This window comes from Peromyscus leucopus, chromosome 7, assembly GCF_004664715.2.
Source record: "Peromyscus leucopus breed LL Stock chromosome 7, UCI_PerLeu_2.1, whole genome shotgun sequence".
NCBI lineage: Eukaryota > Metazoa > Chordata > Mammalia > Rodentia > Cricetidae > Peromyscus > Peromyscus leucopus.
The window spans coordinates 17,650,015-17,671,208 of NC_051069.1; the positions used below are offsets into that span (position 1 = coordinate 17,650,015).

The window sequence follows — 21,194 nt, forward strand, 5'->3', positions numbered from 1 at the left end:
TCTGCAGAGAAAGCCGAGTCTGTGGGACGCTCAGCCCCTTCTCCACTTTGTGGGGGTTGGCTGTCAGGCCTCTGAGGCTTCTCTTCGTGCACACAGGAGCTTGTCTGTTTCAGGTGGTTTGTCTCTGGCAGAGACAGGAAGGGAATGCCAAATTAACGCTGGGCAATAAATTCTGCAAAAAGCCAATAAAACCAAAGCAGAGGGCTAGAGGGAAGAACCACAGCAACTGGTTAAACATTTTTGTTGGCAGTCACAGGCATGGGCACATTTTCCAAGGTTTGCATCAAGGAGACATCTGGCCCTGGCCCAGGGATTTGCAGGAGGGATCCTAGCAAGCAGAGATGAGGGGCCAGAGAGGGCTGGACCCTCTGGGGATCCCAAACTACTTGTCAGCCTCCTCCAAGCACCTGAGCACCATCAGTGGCCTCAGTTAGCTGGTTAGGAAGCTTCCTGGACAGTTCTATGAGCTACAGGAGTCAAGGTCTGGGGAAGACGGTGTTCTATCTACACTTGGAATGCCTGCTACCCTGCCCGGCCCCACCCAGACCCAGCATTCTGAACTAGAAGGCTAAGGCCTAGACCTCCTTTGAATTATAGGGAGACAGCAGAGCTATTGGCTGGACCAGAGAAGGCCCTGGGATTCCCCCTCTTGGGTCCTTTGGCCATAACATAAACTCTCTCATTCTACAGCCTCGCCCGCTCTCTCTCTCTTCTCCAGGCTCCCTCCCTCCCTCTCAGCCTGTGCCGTGTTCTCTCCAGTGTTCCCAGCAGGCTGTGTAACTTATTTGTATTTATCTTCCATTGAAAGTTCTACAGGGCTCTTTGTGGGCAGATGTGTACCTGTGGCGGAAGGTGAGGACAGCCAGGTAGAGTGGCCAATGGCCAGCTGACCTAGTCAGTCCTTGGCTCTATTTGGAAGAAATGGTTCTGTACAAAACTCTCTGCCCTTCACTGCCCACAGCCCTCCCCATCCTTCCAGGAGGCCCTATCTGAAACAGCTGCAAGCCAGTGTCCTCCAAGCACAGGCCACGGTATCACTGATGGCTTGAGGACCGCTCAGGAGACGTCACTCCCCATGGAAAAATCAAGGCCTGCCCTGGTGTCGAGGTTTGTCAAATGACCCAGGAGCCATGTGGGCCTGTTCTACTCCCACACTAAACCCAGGGACTAGGAGACTCCATTTAGCTTTTCAGACATGGACTTCAGCCATCAACTCCAGCAATACCAGGAAACGTCTGTCTAAGGCACTTCAGAAGCATAGCCCTCTGTTACCCCCGGGACATCTTCCAGCTGGGACTCCACCCTTCTACAGGACCTGGTCAAGTCCACTGCCTCGGCCCTGAAGCAAGCAAATCCTAACTGCTTCTGCATTTGGTTTCCCTGGGCCTGGCCTCCTGTATACGCATCGCTGGCGACACAACTGCCCTTCAGCTACGTCATGCACTGTCTTACCTACACAAACCCATTACCCAGACCGCACTTGGCAACCCCTGCGCATGTTCTGGATTCTGAGCAGCGGTCACCTGCTTAGAGACAAATCTCTCCATCAGAGTTGGCCACCGGCATGTGTGTTTGTGTCCGTAGACATTCCTTGTGCTGTATCGTATGGTGAAATTCAGCCTCAGGGACAGCGGGGGGGGGGGCTGACATTAGGAAATGTACAGTGAAATGAAACCCGGGTTTCCCGGGAATGAGTCACCCCAAGGAGACTTCAGGGCCCGAATCTTTACCTACCTCTGAGAAGAACACAGAGAGGATGACCAGACTGATCCAGTGAATGACACCAGCAAACTGGAATGCACTGGAAACTGCAATGAACACAGTGAGGCCAGGTTTAGGAGCAAAGAATTGAGTCCATCAGTCCAGGGGGCTTTGTGGCATGGAGGCAGACCTCTGGGGACCCCTGGGTGCTTGCAGACACATTTGGATCTGTTAGAAACTAGGTCGGAGAGCAAGGGTAGCTACAACCAGTGGTTATGTGGAGGTGGCAGGAGCATGGTGACCCAAATGCTCTTCTGTCCTTTGGTTCCTCCTGTTCACTGCTATTGTCCTTTGTGTCATGGCCAGACCCAGGGGAGGAGGGGTCAGGACCACAGCAAGGCTGTGGACCTGAGTGGGCAGCTTCCAGATCCACAGCACACCAGCCCCACAGCTCAGCACACTTTGTGCGGGGCTCTGGGTAAGCCTCTGCCCTTCCATTCTGAACCTGCAGAACTGGAGACGGTGGTGACAGCGGCGTGCTCTGGAAAGATGGCTGGAGTGATGCCTGGCCCGGGGAGCTGATGGGTAAAGGCAGCAGAGTCTGCCAGCTGGGACAACAAAAGTACCTTCCAGGTCCACAAGGGGGAGGCCAGCACTGATGGCTCCTTACTCTATCTCAGCTGGTCAGTCACTCTAATGGACGGGACACCACAGCCTCCAAACACTAGCGGGTTGCAGTTTAGGTACTAGGGAGGCTAGTTCAGGGCAATGGAGTCCAGGGCAATGGCGGGGTGACCTTGGTAGACACAGGGAAAAATGGTCCCCAGAGGGAATCCTCTGGATGGATCAAGGGAACTTTGAGGGCAGGAGGTAGGAGTGTTGTAGCAAACAGGTCATGTTGACTCTCTCTAGAGGGCCTGTTTCAAGCTGTTCAGCTGACCCCTGGGGTCAAAGAAAGATATCTTCTTTGGGTAGGGCTGGAATTCCCAATGTTTTAGAATCTGTGAACTCTGGGAGTGGGTAAAAATGAGGTCTTCAAGCAAATCCAGGAGGAAGGTTGCAGTTCTGGGTTCCAGGAGGTTCCCTGGCTCAGGGCCAGTATGACCCTCGAAGGATGAGCCCTGGAGACACCGTGAATTCCTCCTCATTCTGAGCCACATGAATACCAGTGGGAACCAAGAATCTGAGGCCTGTGTGACTCCGAAAAGACCTCAGATGATTCTGGAAACATAAAATCTCTCCCCATTATTTCTCAAATGAATTCCTGTGCCTTTTTTACGGTTTGCTTTAGAAGAGCAATAAATCTCGGATTGTGCGTTTTATGGAATTTAAGATGCCTTTTATGAGCTGCTATTGGATCTCCCACCAAAATCAATCTCCTGGATACTTAATTTTAAGCAAAATTCCAGCGTCGGCTGGGTTCTCAGTTCTACCCAATGCCTCATCACAACCGGAGAAGCTCAGGGCCTCAGTACAGCCCACCATAGGGAAAGAAGGGTTCCGTTATGGTCAGGTCTCATAAAACACAGACAGTCTGGATGCGAAGGGGGAAAGCCTACAGCATGGTTTAATTGAAGACAGGCTGAGTGTAAAACCAGTACTGGGCACTTAATGCTGGAAGATACTTTAATTGGAACCAAGGGGCCACCAGCTACATAAAACCCAACTAGGCTTAGCAGACAAAAGCAATTCTGTGCTCTCTCAGAGAGCAGACAAGGCTGGCGTGTCTTGGAGGGAGCCGGGACAACCCTTGAGCATAGAAGATCCAGTAAGGATTTGGGGTATTTGAGAAAACAAAGAACAAAATGGGTTTTGGGGGGTGGCTGAGCCTCTTGTCCTGGATTCTGTCAATGGTGGACACCGAAGGCTCTTGGCAGCCACTACCTCCACTTTTAAAGTATTTGTACTTGAACGGTTCACCTCCCGGATCAAGAAAGGTGTGTAGGGACTTTCCCATAAGCTATACGCTCATCCACAGGCCAGGGCCAGACATGTGGGCCCCCGGCCCTCTGCTGCACCAAGCAGGGTGTTTTCAAGGGTGGGCACAGAAAGCGGCCTCCACACTACCGCCATGTTGTCACAGGGCATCAGAGGAAGTCAAGCCTCCTGGTGCCACATGCACCAAACTGCCCCCATCACGAGGCTGGAAGGAATCCCCAAAGGAAGGAAAGTAGCCAAACAGTTCAACAGTCTGGAGGCTTGGAGCATCCTGCTCTGTTCCTCTGACCTCGGGTGAGTCTCCAGGTCCCACAAACTTTAATTTGTCTGCTTTTTCTGTAAAACGGGGTCCTGTCCTACCCGTCCTGGGCACCACAGGGTTGCGGGCAGGGTTGAAGGTGTAGGTGTGGAAAAGCATGTTCAAAGCTATCAGGGCCCGTGTAGATGGTGCTGCCCGCTTCAGGCTGGTACCTACACCAGCCCTGCAGCTGCTGGCTAGTGACTACCAGTGATCAACTTCCCAAAACGGAACTGTTTACACCAGAAAAAAAAAATCTCACCCTGGAAAATTCCAAATGAGAACAATATAGAAAAAAAAAAAAGATGCATACAGGGGTCCCCAACTTTTCCTTTTGTCTCATCAGTTTCTGATTATGGAACGCTGGGGGAGGGGCACTGAAGAGGCCACATTGGACAGGAGACGAAGCCACGTTGATAGTGACAGAGAAGCTGCCAAACGTGTCCCCTCCCCAGGGGCAACCCCCATGGGCTGTCGTGGGGCCAGCAGCTTGGCGGTGGCCCACACTGGGGGACGATCCCAGTCTGCAGGTTGGGGACCCCTGAGGGATGCAGATGCACAGTGAATATATTGACACATGTATTTGCATATGTATCTCTCTGGCTACTCACACTGGAGAAGCTTTATATCTATTAGAAGTTCCAGAGTCAGGAGAATCACCACCAATATTACACAGGCTACCAGGAAACTGTTGAGACCCGCACTGAGCAAAAATACCTGCCACAGGGCTGCTCTCTTCCCACAGCACGGCTTCAGCCAGTTAGACCTGCAGGGACAAAAGCAAGGAGAAGAGAGGCCCAGCGGCTGAGTGGAGAGACCTTGGCCACAGCCTTGCCTCAAATCAACCAGCCTGGCTCCCCCCCCCCCCCACCCGGGCTCACCATGATGTTATTTCATTCTGTAAGGCTGTGCTGGGGAGGGAAGGCAGGGCCTTGGGAAACTAAGCAAGCACGCCACCACTGAGCTACATCCGCAGCAGGGCTTCCTGAGAGAGGGAGCTTACTCCAGAGGCCACTGCGTAAAGTCCCGAGAGTAAAACCATCTCATTAAGGGACGCAGCGGCTGCGTTTACAGGTTGGCTTTGGGAACTTACGGGAACTCTCTGGGATTCAGGCTTCTCAGCTCAGAAATGGGTGTGAACCTCACACCCACAGGGGAGTCAAACTTGCGGGGGGGGGGGGGGCAAGAGCCACAGGACAAGCTGTTGACACCACATGTCTGTGACTCTCAGAACCCAGCCCACATGCTGGCATTTGGGGAAATCTCTGTTTATACTCAGCAAATATGCTGAAGCACCCAGTGGATGGAATTCGACTTTTTCAGCTATAAAAGGAAGTGTTGGATTGATTCCCTGCTTATCAGAACAGATTATCTGGACACTGGGCCTGCAGAGTGTTAATAGCTGTTACTTGACACCCCCCCCCCCACAAAATTCTATAATTGTGTAAGTTTGGGAAAATCTGGGTCCATTTTCAATGGTCATTTATTTGTGGGATATTCCAGTCCCTTTACTGTGCTCCACAAGAATGGCATCTGTGTTTACCAAACTGGTTAGGTCGTGGCTGCCTCCAGTCACAGAGCATCAGGTGCGACTCACACTCTGTGGATGGCTGTCTTCTAGGAGACATTTACAGGGGAGTGGAGGCCCCTGAGGATAGACTCTCCTGAGTAGGTCGGGAGTAGGCAGGAGGCCACAGGAGCTCAGAGCGGCTGAGCCTCTCAGGGTTCTAGATCCCCACCCCTGAGGAACTCAAGAGGGCGCTGCACTCAAACCGCACTGATTTGGTTGTTTATGACCTGTTCCTGCCCGGCTGTTTTTAGTAAGAATTATACACCCTAAACGGGCTGAGATAAGCCAGGGAAGTCTTTACTTTGGGGTCTACCCCATTGCCCTAGGATCATGTGCAAAGACATCAGATCACTCTGGGACTCTATTTCCCCATTTGGAAAGTATAGTATTGTTAACTTGTAGAGTTGTTGAAAGCTAAACGAAAGAATGTATCTGACCTGAAAACATGGTGTGGGCTGAAATGACATCATGATGATGGTGATGATGATGATGATGATGATGATGATACTGAGGGTGATGCTGTTGCTGATGGTGATGATGGTACTGATGGTCACGATAATAATATCTGATGGCCCAAATGCTTGACCATCCCCACATCCTTCCCATCCAGAGGGAGTCAGTCTGCTGCAGCCTGCTGCAAGGAGGACCAGTGTCCTCCTCTTGAATACTCAGGTGTCAATGGGCTGGGAAGGCAGCTCTGCTTTTTAGCACTCTCAGAAAAAATGATGTGGACACTGGTGACATCTTCCTCATAGTTTGTTCAGAGAAAGCTTGAACGCCAGAGGTGATAGTCTTGAAGAAACCTGCCAGGAAATGGGGCTTGCTCAAGTCTCTCTGGATATTTCTAATACCTATGGGAATGATTGATGGTCTCTATCCTTGGCTCAGTGGTGACGCAAAGACCAGACATGGTCCTCTCCAGACTCAGGAAGCAGGTTCCAGAAAGAGATGCTTGGAGACCTCAGCATGATGGAGGAAGCTAAGTAGGTCATTGTGGATGGGGGAAAATGACTGACATGAGTTCCTACAAAGGCCAAGAGTATGGAGTGAGAGAGGAGGAGACTGGCTAGGTCAGAAGGGAAGGCTTCTCTTTAAGAGGAAATGGAAAGCAGGGCTACAAAACCCAGTGGGAGCTAAATCACAAAGACCAACGGTGGGGTCTGCATGGCCCCTTACAGCAAAACTTAAAATGCACTGCACTGACCACACTTCTCATTTGTTGTTGTTGTTGTTGTTGTTGTTGTTTTCAGGCTCCAGAGGTCAACCCAAAGAGCTCAGTAGATAAATTCTAGATAAATTCAAATTTCAGATAACAACAAACAACTTCTTAACACAAGTATATAAGTATATCCCAGATACTGCATAGAAGGCACCTACTAAATACACACACAGACACACACACACACACACACACACACACACACACACACACACGTCATTCAAACTTTACAGCGCCCTGTGTGTTGCTCTCTGCTAGGTCTGGTAAACTCAGAGCCTGAGTGAGAGTGACTGTAATTTAGTCGGAGAAACGTACGGATGAAGAAAGAGGGCCATCACAGTATTTGAAAAAGCAATGTTCCCAGAAGCCCAAGGTTGATTTTCTCAGTTGTACTCCGAGAGAGAAAACAAAAGAGCCCTAGCAGCCAGGAGAAGTACTTTCTGAGTGATAAATAGCCTTTTCTCGAGGCTACACGACCCTGGGACACCTTGAGGAGCCAGAGAAATCTAGAGGAAAACCCCCGAGGCCAGCTGTCATCATGAGAGGCAGAGGGGAGTCCTGGACAGTGAAGCCTCTACCTCGCGCTCCAGGACAACCTGTTCCCAGCCACTTGGAGGCCCCTGGAAGCGGAAGGCTGCTGCTCACGGGCGGGCGCCACTCTCTGCAGAGGCTTTTCTGCAGCGAACACTCTTGGCTGTTGAGAACTCTGTCCGTCTGCCCTCTTCCTCCCACCCCCCACCCCTTGCCCAGTCCTACCTGCTCCGTACTTTTTCCCCTGGGCCACACCTATTTGCACCTCTCATACCTCTCAGTTTGTGCCCAGCCTTCAGCCTGGGCCTTGTGGAAATGTGGTGTTGTGCCCTTCCCACCCTGTGGTCTTCCAGTGCATGCCTTCTCTTCCAGGGCACAAGGACCCCTCAGCTCCAGTTCCACATCCACCGTTAGTGGCCGGCCACTAACCCTGGTGACATTTCATTGTCTTTTGAAATGGGAGCCAAGCAGCTTTGGAAGCTATAAATAAAACAGGCAGCTGGGAAGACTGTCGGCCCTGGGTGACGTCCAGTGGTGAACAGGAGGTTTCACCCTCGTGGTCAGGGGAAGCAGCTGGGCATCCTTCGGCCCCCTGTCTTGTACATCTGCTGAGCGTGAGATGCGCCCTGAGAGCCTGCTGCTCCCTCTGCCCCAGAGGAGAGCCCCCAAGCAGAGGGGAGGAAAAGTACTCTTGGCTGTAGCTTGCCTCAGTGTGAAAATATGCTGACTTTGCTGTTGAAAGAGGTGTGGGCAGGCCTGGAGTCACCTGCGGCGATCTGAGGTTAGCCCGAGCCACAGAGGGGATCAGATGGAAGGCCTCAAAAAGGAGGCAGGGGCAGATCTGGATGTCAAAGGATGCTGTGACCCCAGTATGGGCTAGGTGGGCCCTGTGTCCCAAGTCAGCAAAACTGGTGACATTGTAGTGGGAAAGAGGAACTCAAACCAGTTATAAGGTGCTATAAGGTGACGGGGGCATTAGCAGGGAAACCCAGAGCCGGCGCAGGACTCAGGATGGTGAAGAGTTGAGCAGACATTTAAAACCAGGTGCTGAGGTATACAGGGCCATCCCCTGAGCCTCGCTCGCTCGCCACCCTGTCCTCCTAAGCTTGCTTACTTGAAAACTATCACCCCAGCAGGACTTCTTGACTGTTCCATCCCCTCATCAAGGGGTGGGAAGGACATGGGACCCTCACCTGAGTACCCAGCTGCTCCCTACCAACTCTGCCCAAACTGCATGGGGCTAGAATATATAGTTGAGGAAGTCTAGGGGAGGGGGCGCCATATAGCTAACCATGGGAGAGCACTCATTCCCACTGGGCAAAGACTTTCTGGTACAACCTATTTGGAGAGGAGCACCCACACCCTACAGATGTCCCCAAACCCCAAAGCAGGTGCAAAGCCAGGCCTATCTATTCAGGTCCTGTATGTCTAATCCCATGGCAGCTTACGTGTGTCCAACCAGAGCTTGGCCCTCAGCTACCTCCGACTACATCAGCCTGGGAGTGTCTGTCCCCTGGCTGCACAAGGAGGTGGTATCTGTATCACTGGTGATATCACACCTACTGGGGGAACCTCTTTCCTCCCAGTGACCCCCACAACTCAGCAGGGACTTAAGAGACACGGACAAAGGATGACCATCTAAAAAGGGACCACTGTGGGTGGATGTGTCAGAGCGGGGAGGCCTGGAGGTGGGGGTTGGGATCTGCATCCAGGTCAGAGGTTGTTGTAAAGCTCCAAGGTTCAAGCCCTACCCACTTCCGGGTCAGGACCATGGTCTAGCTTCCTGGGGTGATTCCAAGGTGTAGCCCCACTGTCCTGACTCTTCATCACCTGGGGCACCCACTGAGTTCTAGAAGCTGTGTCCTCCTCAACATCCACTGCATTTGGCGCTGAATTTCAATGAGAGCCCAGGTGAGGCGGGCGAGAGCTGTCCTTACAGGTGACGGGTATTACGGAGAATGAACAGGGTGTGGTGAAGGAAGTCTGGGGGCAGGACAGAGATATTGGTGACCGTAAGGGGGCCACAACCAGCTCAGCACGAAGCCCAGGAGGCTTGCCTGTGGCTCCGTTTTGAACAAGAGAGACCTGGACAGGGCAGTACAACTCCATAGGAGCAAGGACCTGGGCTTCTCGGCAGAGCGCTCCAGTGGGAACCGGAACAGTGGTGCTAAAACTGCAGGTTCCTGGCTGGCTCCAGGTTTGGGGTCCCGAATAGCTGGTAATACTTCCTGTGAAATGCAAGTGACTCAGTCATTGCAATAAGAGTGTGTGTTCGTGGCAAGAAGAGGAAATATTTCCCGTTTCTAAAGATCCCTGAGCGGTTAACTAAAGATCACGGAACGTTTTTGGGTTGAAACGGCATGAGAAAAATTACTTTCTGGTGGCCTTGAGGAATCAAAGCCCCGGGGTGATGTCATTCCTGGAGTTGCCACCAGAGGGCAGGCGTGCCCCTATTTCCCAAAGTGCGCTACAAAAGCCAGGGGCAGCCTGGGGCGGGCTTGGGCTGCCCAAATCTCAAATACTGACAGATGGGCATGATGGCAGGAGGTATTCCAGAGAAGTTCCGGCACCCCCTCCTGAGGCCTCAGAGGAGTCCGGGAGTGGAAAGCAGGTGAGGGCCTGTGCGGCTTCTGCTCTATATTCTTAGTCGTTCGGGTAACAATTTGAGAGAATATGAAAATGAACTTTGGAAACTCCCCCCAACAAAGGCTCTTTTATGGGAGGCAAGGCCAATCCTGGCACTGGCCTGGAAGGCAGGCAGGCAGGATCAGGCAGTGTTCCCAAGCTTGGCACTGAAACAGCCCCATCCTAAAGGTGAAATAGGCCATGTGGTGTGGACCACTCAGGGCTGAGCTTGCTCCTCCAGGGCCAAGCCTCTTCCACCCCACAATCCATCGTGTGCTTAGGCAACGGAAGGGGCAGAGGAAACTGCCTGCCTTCTCCTGGGTAGAGCCTGTAGAGATGGTGGAGACATTGCATCATCCTAAAAGGTGCTCCATAGGTGTAGGGGGGGTGACATCAGAAAGACTGATTCCCCTGGGGTGACAGGGCCAGAAGACCTTGTTGGTTGCACATGTAGACCGCCATCCCTCAAGTGTCCCAAGAGAAGAACTGAGGGAGGTCGGAATGAGTCAAGAAGCCGGGTGGTCGCAGCAGCTGAGACGAAGCCTGGAGCACCAGGCTTTCCGAGCCCATCCCTGCCTCAAGTTGTCTTCTACACCAGTGGCTTGGCAGCTTCCTCAGAGCAGAACAATCCCACAGTTGATGAAAACAACGGTCATAGGCCCCCAAATATGCACAAAAACACAACCCTGTGCATGAGGCCTCACGAGAGGCAAGGACTCCTTGACTCTCACGGAGGATCATCAAGGGGGACCTGGGTGGTCTCTTCCACCTGCCTAGCTTCTTACACCATGAACCGCAATCTCATATGGGGGTCATTGTGCTTGTTAGGATTTTGGTCAACCCAACATGAGCTGGAGGTCATCTGGGAAGAGGCAACCTTAATTGAGAAAACGCTTTGATCAGACTGGCCTGTAGGCAAGTTTGGAAGGGCATTTTCTTGGTTAATATGAATTATGAATTAATTAATATGAATTAATATGATTAGCGAATAGCAGCCCACTATGGACAATGGTACCCCTGGCAGGTGGTTCTGGGTTGTATTTAAAAAAAAGCAAGCTGAGCGAGCGGAGGAGAACAGGACAATAAGCAGCGTCTCTCCATGGTTATGTTTCGGTTCCTGCATCCAGGTTCCTTCCCCGAGTTCCTGCTGCAGGGTCTCTTGATTGTGGACCCTGACCTGGAAGACGTAATTAGCCCTTTCCTCCCCAAGTTGCCTTTGGTGTTTGTCATAGCAACAGAAGACACACTGGGAGGTCATGGAACGAATGTCTCCTGAGATGGACTTGGCGTTTGATCCCCAACCAACTTTTCTCTCTAGCCGCGGAGCAGTCTAGTTCGGTGGTTTCTCCGCATCATCACTTAGAGTGAGGGTGAGGAAAAGTCTGGCTAAAGGTTACTGAACACGAAACAAATAAATTCACGGGGCTGGGAAGGTAGCTCAGCGTGTAGAGTGCTGGCCACAGAAGCATGAGGACCTGAGTTTGACCCCCTAGCACCCTGTAAAAAGCTAGGCAGGCAGGGACAGGCAGCTTCCTGGGGCTTGCTGGTTGGTTGGTTAGCTGGTTGGTTGGTTAGCTCGGGTGCCGTGAGAGACCCTGTTTCAAAATGCAAGTTGGAGAATGATTAAGGAAAATGCCTGACATTGATCTCTGGTCTCCACTGGCATGTGAACACACATCAAAAAACACAGAAGAAGGGTCAGAAGAGGGCTGGGGGTAGTTGAGTGGAGAAAACACTTGCCTAAGCATGTGCGAAGCCCTAGGCTCCGTCTCTGGTACCACACCCACAAATATCAAATGTGTAATAAATCATGTTGCATCTCCCAACTTCACTGTAGCCTTGGATCTGAACACAGGCTTTCATGCCACGCAATACCCATGGACACTTCCTAAAACACCTTGGCTCAAAGTTGAGACACGGAAATGTTAATGAACTGTTAATGTTCATTGAATGTTAATGAACAAGGAATGTTAATAGAAAAGTGTTTCTATTCTGTAAGCAAACTTTTCTCCTGTTAGGGAAACAGTATGGTTTAACTATGGGAAATAGAAACATTTACTGTTTTTCTATCTTTCCTAATATGTATAAAGATATACATATTAAATTAGTATATCTTTAGACTGCAATATATTAGATTGTTTGGTTTTTTTAAATTGCTCATTAAGATGCTGAAAATTTTCATTTAGAAATTGTTAAAGCCCAGAACTCCAGAGCAGAAGCAGGCAGACCTCTGAGAGTTTGAGGCTAGCCTGGTCTACATAGGGAGACCCTTTTCCAAAACCAGAAATCATTAAAGGAATTTTGGCTTGGGATCAGGACAAACACTCCAATAATTTGAAATAGCCTTAAACAAACACGCTTCTGTCATTTTGTGTTATATATTTATGTGAAGTGACAGTCTCGACACTGGAGATTTAAAAAAAAATTGTTGAAGATGCTCTGCCCTAGAGTATCACAGATTCAGTCACGGTTTAATTCTTTCTGTAAGCATAAACAGGTACATTCATCTCATTAATGTGCAAATTTGCTTTAGTCTTTAACGGGGAATTATATGGCTACCAGAGAATTATTTTAAATAAACTTCTTTATGATTTATTATCAGTGTTTGGTTTGTATACCTACTTTATATTCCTATGTGCCTATGGTTGTATAACAGGTTCTCTGTACAGGGCTCAGGGTGGGAAAGGTTGAGGAGCCCGGTCTGGCCCACATGCTCTGTTTCTATGATGCTCAACACTGGCACCATGGAAGCCGCTGGACTTGGTGGTGGCTTTGACAGTCAGCAGCATGTCCTGGTCCCCCCTTTGTTTTCCTTTACTGTATTCATTGCAGATGGCTAGCACATGGTCAGAGAAAGCCATGAGGTTGACAGAGATCCAGCTCTCTCCTTGATCTATGCTTCATTTTTGTTGATTTAACAGACGCATACATGGTACAATCTGTTGTGGAATATTAGCTTAAGATGTGTTCATTCGTTTATGCTGTGGAATATTTGTTTAATGATGCAAAGATGTGCTGTATTCTTTTATGTTGCATTTGTTTAACTTTGTGAAGCTGTGTTACTTTGCCTGCCTAAAACACCTGATTGGTCTAATAAAGAGCTGAACGGCCAATAGCGAGGCAGGAGAGAGATAGGTGGAGCTGCCAGATAGGGAGAATAATGGAGGAAGAAGTCTAGGTTTGAGAGAGGAGAGGAGAGCAAGAAAAAGAGGAGAGGAGGACGCCAGGGGCCAGCCACCCAGCTACACAACCAGCCACAGAGGAAGGAGGAAAGAAAGAAATAGAGAATAGAGAAAGGTAAAAGCCCAGATGTAAAAGGTAGATGGGATAATTTAAGTTAAGAAAAGCTGGCTAGAAATAAGCCAAGCTAAGGCCAGGCATTTATAAATAAGAGTAAGTCTCTGAGTATTTATTTGGGAGCTGGATGGCGGGTCCCCAGACAACAAAGAGTTTAAAAAAAAAAAAAAAAAACCTAGCCAACTACAACACTCTATGCGCCAGGAGCTGTTCTGGGCATTTAAAAGGTTAATTTATAGCTAGGCATAGTGGAGCATGTCTTTAATCCCAGCACTCGGGAGGCAGGCAGATCTCTGTGAGTTCGAGGCCAGCTGGTCTACAGAGCGAGATCCAGAACAGCCAGGGCTACAGAGTGAAACCCTGTCTCAAAAACAAATAAATATATGGTGGGGAAAAGGACTCACTTAGCTTTGGTGGCAATTAGTATCTTTAGTATCTAATCCCAGCCACATGTTGACTAGACCCTGAAGCCAGTCTTTGGGGCCTTAGTTTGTTAATCCTAAAAATATGATCCTGGCCTTTGCAGAAGTACTTGGAGCCTGCCCTGTGAGAACCATCAACCCAGAGCCACAGGGACACCCTTTAGCTGACTCTCTGAGATGGTTGGAGCTTCATTCCCTCTCCCAGGGTGAGCCAGGACATCATGGAGAACAGTCAGGCTCTGTCCCCTTTGAGTCCAGGAGGCAACCCTGGCAGCACGCACAGTCTCGGAGCACACCACTCACACTTCACAAAACAAACGCTCAGGTTGGACAGGAGAGACGCCTCGATTCCGAGTACTGACCACAAATCTAAGGACTTCCTTTTTACTAGTCTTGGCAACTAGGGCTACTAGATTAGGTCAACTCCCTAACCCTGTGGGAGGAAGCTTGCTGCAGCGTCAGGTACAACTTCCTCTCCTGCCCTGCCCCTCTGGGTTGACGGGAATTTGGTAAATTCTAAGTTGGCCATGTTCTCCTTTTTTCTCTTCTGCCAAATTCTGGATCCTGGATGTCTCCACAGATAACTAGGGCTCTCATGTTGGAAACCATAAACCCAGGCTCCCTTGGCTTTCTGCACTCAGCCTGAGGGTGCAAACTTTCCTCCCTCGGGCTGAGCTCAAGTGCCCACTCCCATGCCTGATCACCAGAGGCGCTCTGCTGCCATCTAGTGGTCCCCGAAGGCTGTACACCACGTAGGCTGTGAGTAGGTGGGGGTGGGTGAGTATTTTAATAATGTATCTGTGAACCGATTGCTTAATCAAATAAAAATGAGAGGCTCCCGGATGATAGAAAAAGGATATTGCCTATGATGAATACATTTTGTATTCTAACTAATGCTCTCTTTGATAGCTGGAGCCTAGAGAATCCTTGTGAAAGCCTCAAGAAGGACAGTATTTTACTGTAGGCAAATCTCTTCCCTTCCTCCCCTCTCGCCCATCTTCCCATCCTTCCATGAATCGTGACACAGAACCCCCAGGCTTCACACCTGCATGGTCACGGCTAGGGTGGGCATGCCTGTTAACCCTGAACAGGTCTAAATTCTTTCTAAGTAGAGTTGGCATGCTCCGAGGCCAATCTGATTTCTTTCTTTTAGGCTGACTTTGTGGAGAGGAGGCATCCCGGCTCCAGTTTAGCTGTGACCTGTGGGCACGAGAAGGCTGGTGCTGCTCTCCCTCCTTGTCCTGTGGTCTTACCAACTCCACGTAGATCAGTTTACACCACTCTCCAGGGGGACTAGCTTTCCCATGCCATCTGATCGTAGTGTTGCCCATTCACTCACACTCGGGCATTCAAGTCATTCCTTAGTCTATCAGCCTGCCCTCTATCCCAGTCTCAAATGATCTGGTCCCTGATAGAAAGAACTTCCTGGCCCAGGGCTGGGGTTAGATGTGAGAAGTGTAGAGCCCAGAGGTTGTCCAAGGCTGTGTGCACCTATCTGCAAGTTGTGACGAAGTGGGAGTGGGTGAGCATTTTGCTCACAAAGAGTATACCTGTGCATTTATTGCTTTCCTAATCATTGACAACATGGAAGGAGTGGGCTGTGGGAGCATCAGGGGGGAGGGACAGGAGATTTCTGGAGGATGTGTCCTTAAGGTATTCCGCCGCGAAGAGGCTATTTTGGGCTGTGGCTTAATAGTCCCCCTCCTGCCTCTCTTTGCCCCCAGCTATTGCTTGCTGTCATATCTAAAATTATTTCGGTCCTTATTTAGAGGTGTTTGCTAGATTGGGCCTGTCTTCTTTTTCTAACCTGACATCTCAAAAAATATCCCTGTGCCCCATTATGCTGTCTTCCTCTGACTCCCTAATTCTGGCAGAAAGACGCTGTCTCCATTTAAGCCTGTTTGAGACCCGGGCTCCTTCCAAGCTTCACCTGCCTGGGAGTCCGGTTAGAAATGGGAAATTAGTTCTCCCTTTTAAAAAGTGTGCGTGTGCGTGCGTGCGTGCGTGCGTGCGTGCGTGTGTGTGTGTGTGTGTACATGCACACTGGGCATATGTGAAGGTCAGAGGCCAACTTGGTGTAGCCAGTTCTCTCTCTCCATTGTGTGGATTCTGGGGATCGACTCAGGTCGACAGGTTCCGCAGTGAGACGCACCCTTACCAGCTGAGCCTTCTAGCCAGCCTGAAACGGCTCTTTAGGCTGTGATGTACTGTGGGTGAGCCTCCCACATCTGCATAGCAATTTACCATTCAAAAGACCGGTCCAGTCAGCCTATGAGCTTTCTTTGCCCCCGTGACTCAATTCCAGCCCATAACACATTAGGTAAGAACTGCTGGAGGCTTCTGGGGAGGTTCTATGTCGTTCTCAAGCTAATCATGGGCCACTTATTCTCGCTTGCTAGATATGAATGAGAATGCATGGCTACCACAGGCAGCCCTGGCACCAACTGAGGCCAGTTTTGGTGTCAAGATGAAGTCAATACCGTTGACAGCAGTGATAAGGGGAACCTGGTCCTTGTTGACACTGAGTCCTCTGGACTGGCCTCAGAGCTACCTTAGCTCTGGAGTCCACATTCCGGAGGCCAATGAGTTTGGGTTTTCTGTTACACACAGTCGGTAGCAATTAACGGATGGTCGTCAGTCCTCCAGGAAGAATGTGAAGGAGAAAATGAAAGCCACGCAAACGTGCAGGACTCAGTAAGAGGACGTAAGTTATGAGGGAGGAAACCTAGCTAGTCTCACAGCGTTTGGTTGTCACAGGATTTTGCAGTTGGAGTTGACACCTCTGCTCCCCTTCTCCCCGTCCCCAGACTGTTCGCCTCTGTGGAGTCACGTGGAGGGGAGGGTTTGTGTTATCAGTGCTGAAGGAGGGAGACCTTTGGTTGAGAGGGCAGCAGACACTGGGAGGGGAAGGAAGAGCATCAGCGGGCATGGTGAGCCAGGGCCGCTCCTCGGTCTGACCCGGATGCAGGGAGGTGAAGGCGAGACCCAGCAGAACTACAGAGGGTGTGAGAAGTACGTGGTCGGCAGGAGCCAGAGTTGGGAGTCAAGGGGAAGGGAATGTTCTGTCCTTACCCAAATGGAACCCACACCGCATGAGCTTCCCAGGTGCCCTCGGAACGGGCACTAGCATTCCCACAGTGGACACCTTTGGCAGTAGTGACCTCACGGGCACTAGAGTGGGACTGAGAGTGAGTCAAAGCCATGGAGAACAAGATCTCCAACCGCAGTGGTATCTGTGAGTGACGGACAGACAGACTTCCGGGCAGCTTAGAGGTGCAATGGAAACACTGGTCCCTGTTGAGGTGAGAAGGGGGCTTAGGGCCCCTGGAGGGAAACGTAGGTGCTCCTGGCTTCTTTCGGTTGTGAAGGATCAGGACCAAGCAACTTCTGGGCCCCACTGGTTTGAGCTGTTTCCACTTTGAGGAGAGAATTCTGGGGACACGCTGTATCTGAGATGGCAGTAATGGGCAGGTGGTGGTTCCCCAGGTTGGATTTGAGTGTCATCACCAAAAAGGCTATACAAGAAAATGATCTGGGTATAGATGAGGACATTTCCCCTTTCAAATATGCAGCTAACTCAGAACAAGAAGACCAGATCATTCCATTGACATTTGTCAGGATTCAAAGGCATTTGGGGATCCCCAAGAAGATGTCCAGAAAGAACTTAGGAGTTTGAAAGGGAGATCGAGGCCAGACACATGGCTTTGATCATTTGATCATTACTAGCTAAAAGTTTACAGAGATGGATAAAATGAGCCAGCGTGCAGAAAAAGGGTAGTGAAAGTGTGTGTGTGTGTGTGTGTGTGTGTGTGTGTGTGTGTGTGTGTGTGTACTCCAACAGTTAAAGAACAAGCAGATGATAACTGTTGTTTGTCTGGCAAAGGCTTAGAAGGCACAGTGGCAGAGGGAGAGACGTTTGTGGTAGTAGGCATCAGGATACCATGGCAAGCAGAGGACAATGTAAGGCTTTCAGTAGCAAGGGGATGTGGATGCCTGCATTAGTTACTTATTTTTGTCCCTGAGAGCAAATGTTTGACAAAGGGAGCTTTAGAGGAGAGGGCTTGTTTTGGTTCACTGGTCAAAGGAATATATACTACATCACGGTGGAAAAGCTATGGCAGTGGGAGCGGGGGCCGTCGGGTCACGTTGTGTCTGCAGTCAGGAAGTGGGGTGAGGAACACAGCTCAGCTGGCTTCCTCCCTTCCCTTTCTGTTCAGTTTAGGGCCTATGGGGGTGGTGTCACTTAGAGTAAGGGTAGATCTTACCCCTTTTGTTAAACTTCTCTGGGAACATCCTCATAGACACTCCCAGAGACGTGTTTCCTAGGTGATTTTACATCCAGTCAAGTTGGGCATCAAGCTTAGGCACCATGCCCTTGAGAAGAGTGGCGGGGCATGGGAGAGGCCGCAGCCAGACTGTGGTAGACTGAGGAGTGCAGCAGGCTTGCAGGAAGCTTGCAGGAAGTTTGCAAGAAGTTTGATTGCAGAGAGGGAGGGAGGGGGAGTGACGGGGGCCAACGGGGGTCAGGGTGGAGAGTGGGGGTTAGGAGAGAGGAGGGTGGGACACTGGACGTGGGAAGGATGTGCCGAAGGAGTGAGGTTCCTGGGAGGAAGAAAGCCATGGAACCTGAGCTCAGAAGATGAGTCCAGGCTGGATGGGAAGAAGGAAGAGTCTGGGGGTGCACTGCATTCCATCTGGGGCTGCTGTACTTTCATGGGGCTGTGGGAAAGAATGTCGCCTTCAGGAAAGGACTGAAGAAAATGGAAGCTATGAGACACCGCTAAAGAGGACTGCCAAACACGCCTGAGAGTCAGGGTGAGGCTCGGAGGAGACCTGGAGTCTGAGGCGGCGCCAGCCTGTACAGTAGCCTGATTTTCCCCTCTGAACCCCACGCTGCCTGACAGTAGAGCTGACTGTCACAGGCGACAGACAGCGTGGGCGGTGGCAGGCAAGTGTCTTTGGACAAAGGCTAGATGATGGTTGATTGTGACTGCTTTCATGATTGGACGTCGAGATGTCTAGGATATTCTTTAGTAGAGCACACCTCTGGCTATGTCTATGCGGGTGTTTCTAGGTATTTCTGGGGTATTTGTTACAGTAACAAAAGCTTGAAACACAGACTTCTCAGCAAGTCGAGGCTGGCCCCTCCCCTGTGCCTGGGGCTCAGTCTGAGTTATGATGATGGCCCATTTTACCTCACAGGACTCTGTGCTCAAACAGGATCGCACACTTCAAAATTCTCAAATCACATCATACCTCACACTCTTAGGATGACTACTCCTCAAAATGGTGAACAGCAAGGACTGGAGCGGACATGGGATGCACTGTTGGTGGGAGTGTAAAATGTCACAGCTTCTGGGAACAATGGTAGTTCTTCTTCTAATGCCCTGAGGCCTTGTAGAGCGTGGTTCAGAAAGTGCGCTTGTGGGTATACACCTCAGAGACCCGAAGAGATATATGTTTACAGCAGCACTATCCACGATAGGTAAAATGCGGACATCACCCGAGTGTCCATAACGTGAGCAGAACACGTAGAATATATAATGAATATTATTTGGGTTACAAGAAAGGAAACTCTGGCCCATGTTACACCTTGGGTGAACCCTGAGGACAGTATTCTTATTGAAGCAAGCCATTCATAAAAACACAAATATTGTATGTTTTCACTTACACTAGATGCCTGGAACGGTCATATTTGAGGATGGGGTATAACAGTGGTACCAAAGGCTGGGGGAGGGGGAAGGGCCGTCCAACGTGTGTATAGTGTCACTATTGGGAGCACTCTGGGGACAGTGGCAGTGAGATCTGCTCAAGAAGGGATAGCACTGCTCTCCTCTGGTACCTTGTGACCTGACCACACTCTTCATGCTGTTAGAGTTCTCAAGCATTCACTGAGCTCTCCAGCCCTGACAGTCCCGGAGTATGGGAAACTGGAAAGCATCTACAGTCACCACACTCCCGGGGACACACCTGTAGGGCAGATGAGTCACTGCAGCTTTGTATTAGGGTCCCTAAGGTCCCTTGGTTTCCTACAGGAAAGATCTATTCCTGTCCAAAGTGCTTCCCTCAGTGGGAAGAGGTCTTACAGACGGAAGTAACCCTGAGCACGTAAACTTGGACTGTACTCTTGGATTGCATTGCTTCAGGAAGAGCCGGGTTGAAAATGGTGGGAAAGCCCTGGGAAATGAAGCAAGGGCCAGGAACAGCCTGGCTCCTTTCCAGCATGCTCTTACTTGGTCCTTCCCCCAGCTTCTGTTCCGGCAGGGCTCTTCCTTCCCAGGATGCAGTCTGGCTGCCACAGGGGTCCCACTGAGGGCTCTCAGCTCGTCATCTCCCTGTGGCTTCCTCTTTGCATAATGAGAGCAGCGTGGGGTGGGGGTGGGGAACCCACCTGGAGAGCCAAATCAAATCAAAGGCCTCTGCCTGGCCGGGAGAGACCTTGCAGACAGCCAATTCAGAAACAAACTGGTTGAGGGGGGTCTCTGACAACCTGGGGAGTGGGCAAACATAGCAGGGGTAAGTCTGGAAATGAGGCACACCCTGTGGTGTGGTCCACCCACGTGGGGCACACCCACTCACTATACAGTGACAGGAGCAGTTGTGGATTCTGAACCAGAGCCCTTAAAGGTTTTCCTATCTCTTTCGATGCCATTTAATTTATATGCACTTGAACTGGGCCTGATAAAAATCAGGCCAGGGCAGAAGGGCCAGGGTGGAAGAGTCAGCACATGTTCCTGGCTATTTCCGGAGGTTGTAATACCGCATCTGACCACCAGAGAGCAGGAACACCGTGACTCTCTGGGTGCTCATGGAAGACCCTCCGGCTGGTGGACTGCAGTCCACAGAACTGAACTTCAGAGAGGGCAGGAGCAGAGCCGTGAACTCAGAGCTCTGTGGTCCCGTTGAGCACCGACTGGCGCTGCTGCACAGGCCGTGTGTCCACACAGCTGGCCCCAGTTCTGGGCCTTGACTCAGGCTTTAAGCCACAGGAGACCAGGAAGAGCAGGCTCTTTAGTCTGCTTTTGGTTGCTCAGGTCGATACTGCCTCTTCTAGGCACGCCTCAGAAATGTCCATCCTCCTTTCCCTGCTTCCTTCCTTCCATGCATGGCACATGCGTGTGAATGTGAGGGTGTGTGTACCTGCGGAAGCCAGAGCAGGGCTCCAGGCACCTTCTGTGGGTCTCTGCCTTTTTGCCTTAAGACAGGGTCTCCCACTAACCAGAAGCTCACCATTTTGGCTAAGTTGTCTGGTCAGTGAGCTCTCTGGATCTGCCTTTCTCTACCCCTTGAGGTTACAGGCACATGCATCCACGTCGGTCTGGTTGCTGGGGATTCCATCTCACATCCTCCTGCTTACAGAACATGCGCTGTTTCCCACTAAGGCCTCTCCCCGACCCCTTTGGAGATTTTCCTGTCATTTTCTTCTGGGGTCCTGCTAGCTGTGTTTACAATACTTGGAAAAATTATATTTTTGGAGAAAGCCACTGGGGTGTCATTTTTTCAGAAGCAGGAGTACAGCTTCCCGGTTGTTTGGCCATTTATCTTAGGAAGGGGGTATCCCTTCAGGAACCAAACAGGGAATCCTGGCTCTGC

General features: G+C 50.6%; 1 protein-coding gene across 4 annotated transcripts in view; it reads right to left on the reverse strand.

The window, feature by feature from the left end:
• Tmem266 (transmembrane protein 266) overlaps positions 1–21,194 on the reverse strand; it is a 115,881-nt gene that overhangs the window by 35,324 nt on the left and 59,363 nt on the right. For all 4 annotated transcript variants that reach the window (XM_028865009.2, XM_028865012.2, XM_037207487.1 and 1 more), the window contains 2 exons: positions 4,549–4,703; positions 1,735–1,808 (listed from right to left, as the gene is read on the reverse strand). In XM_028865009.2, the coding sequence (XP_028720842.1) occupies positions 1,735–1,808; positions 4,549–4,703 (229 nt within the window). The remainder of the gene's footprint in view (positions 1–1,734; positions 1,809–4,548; positions 4,704–21,194) is intronic.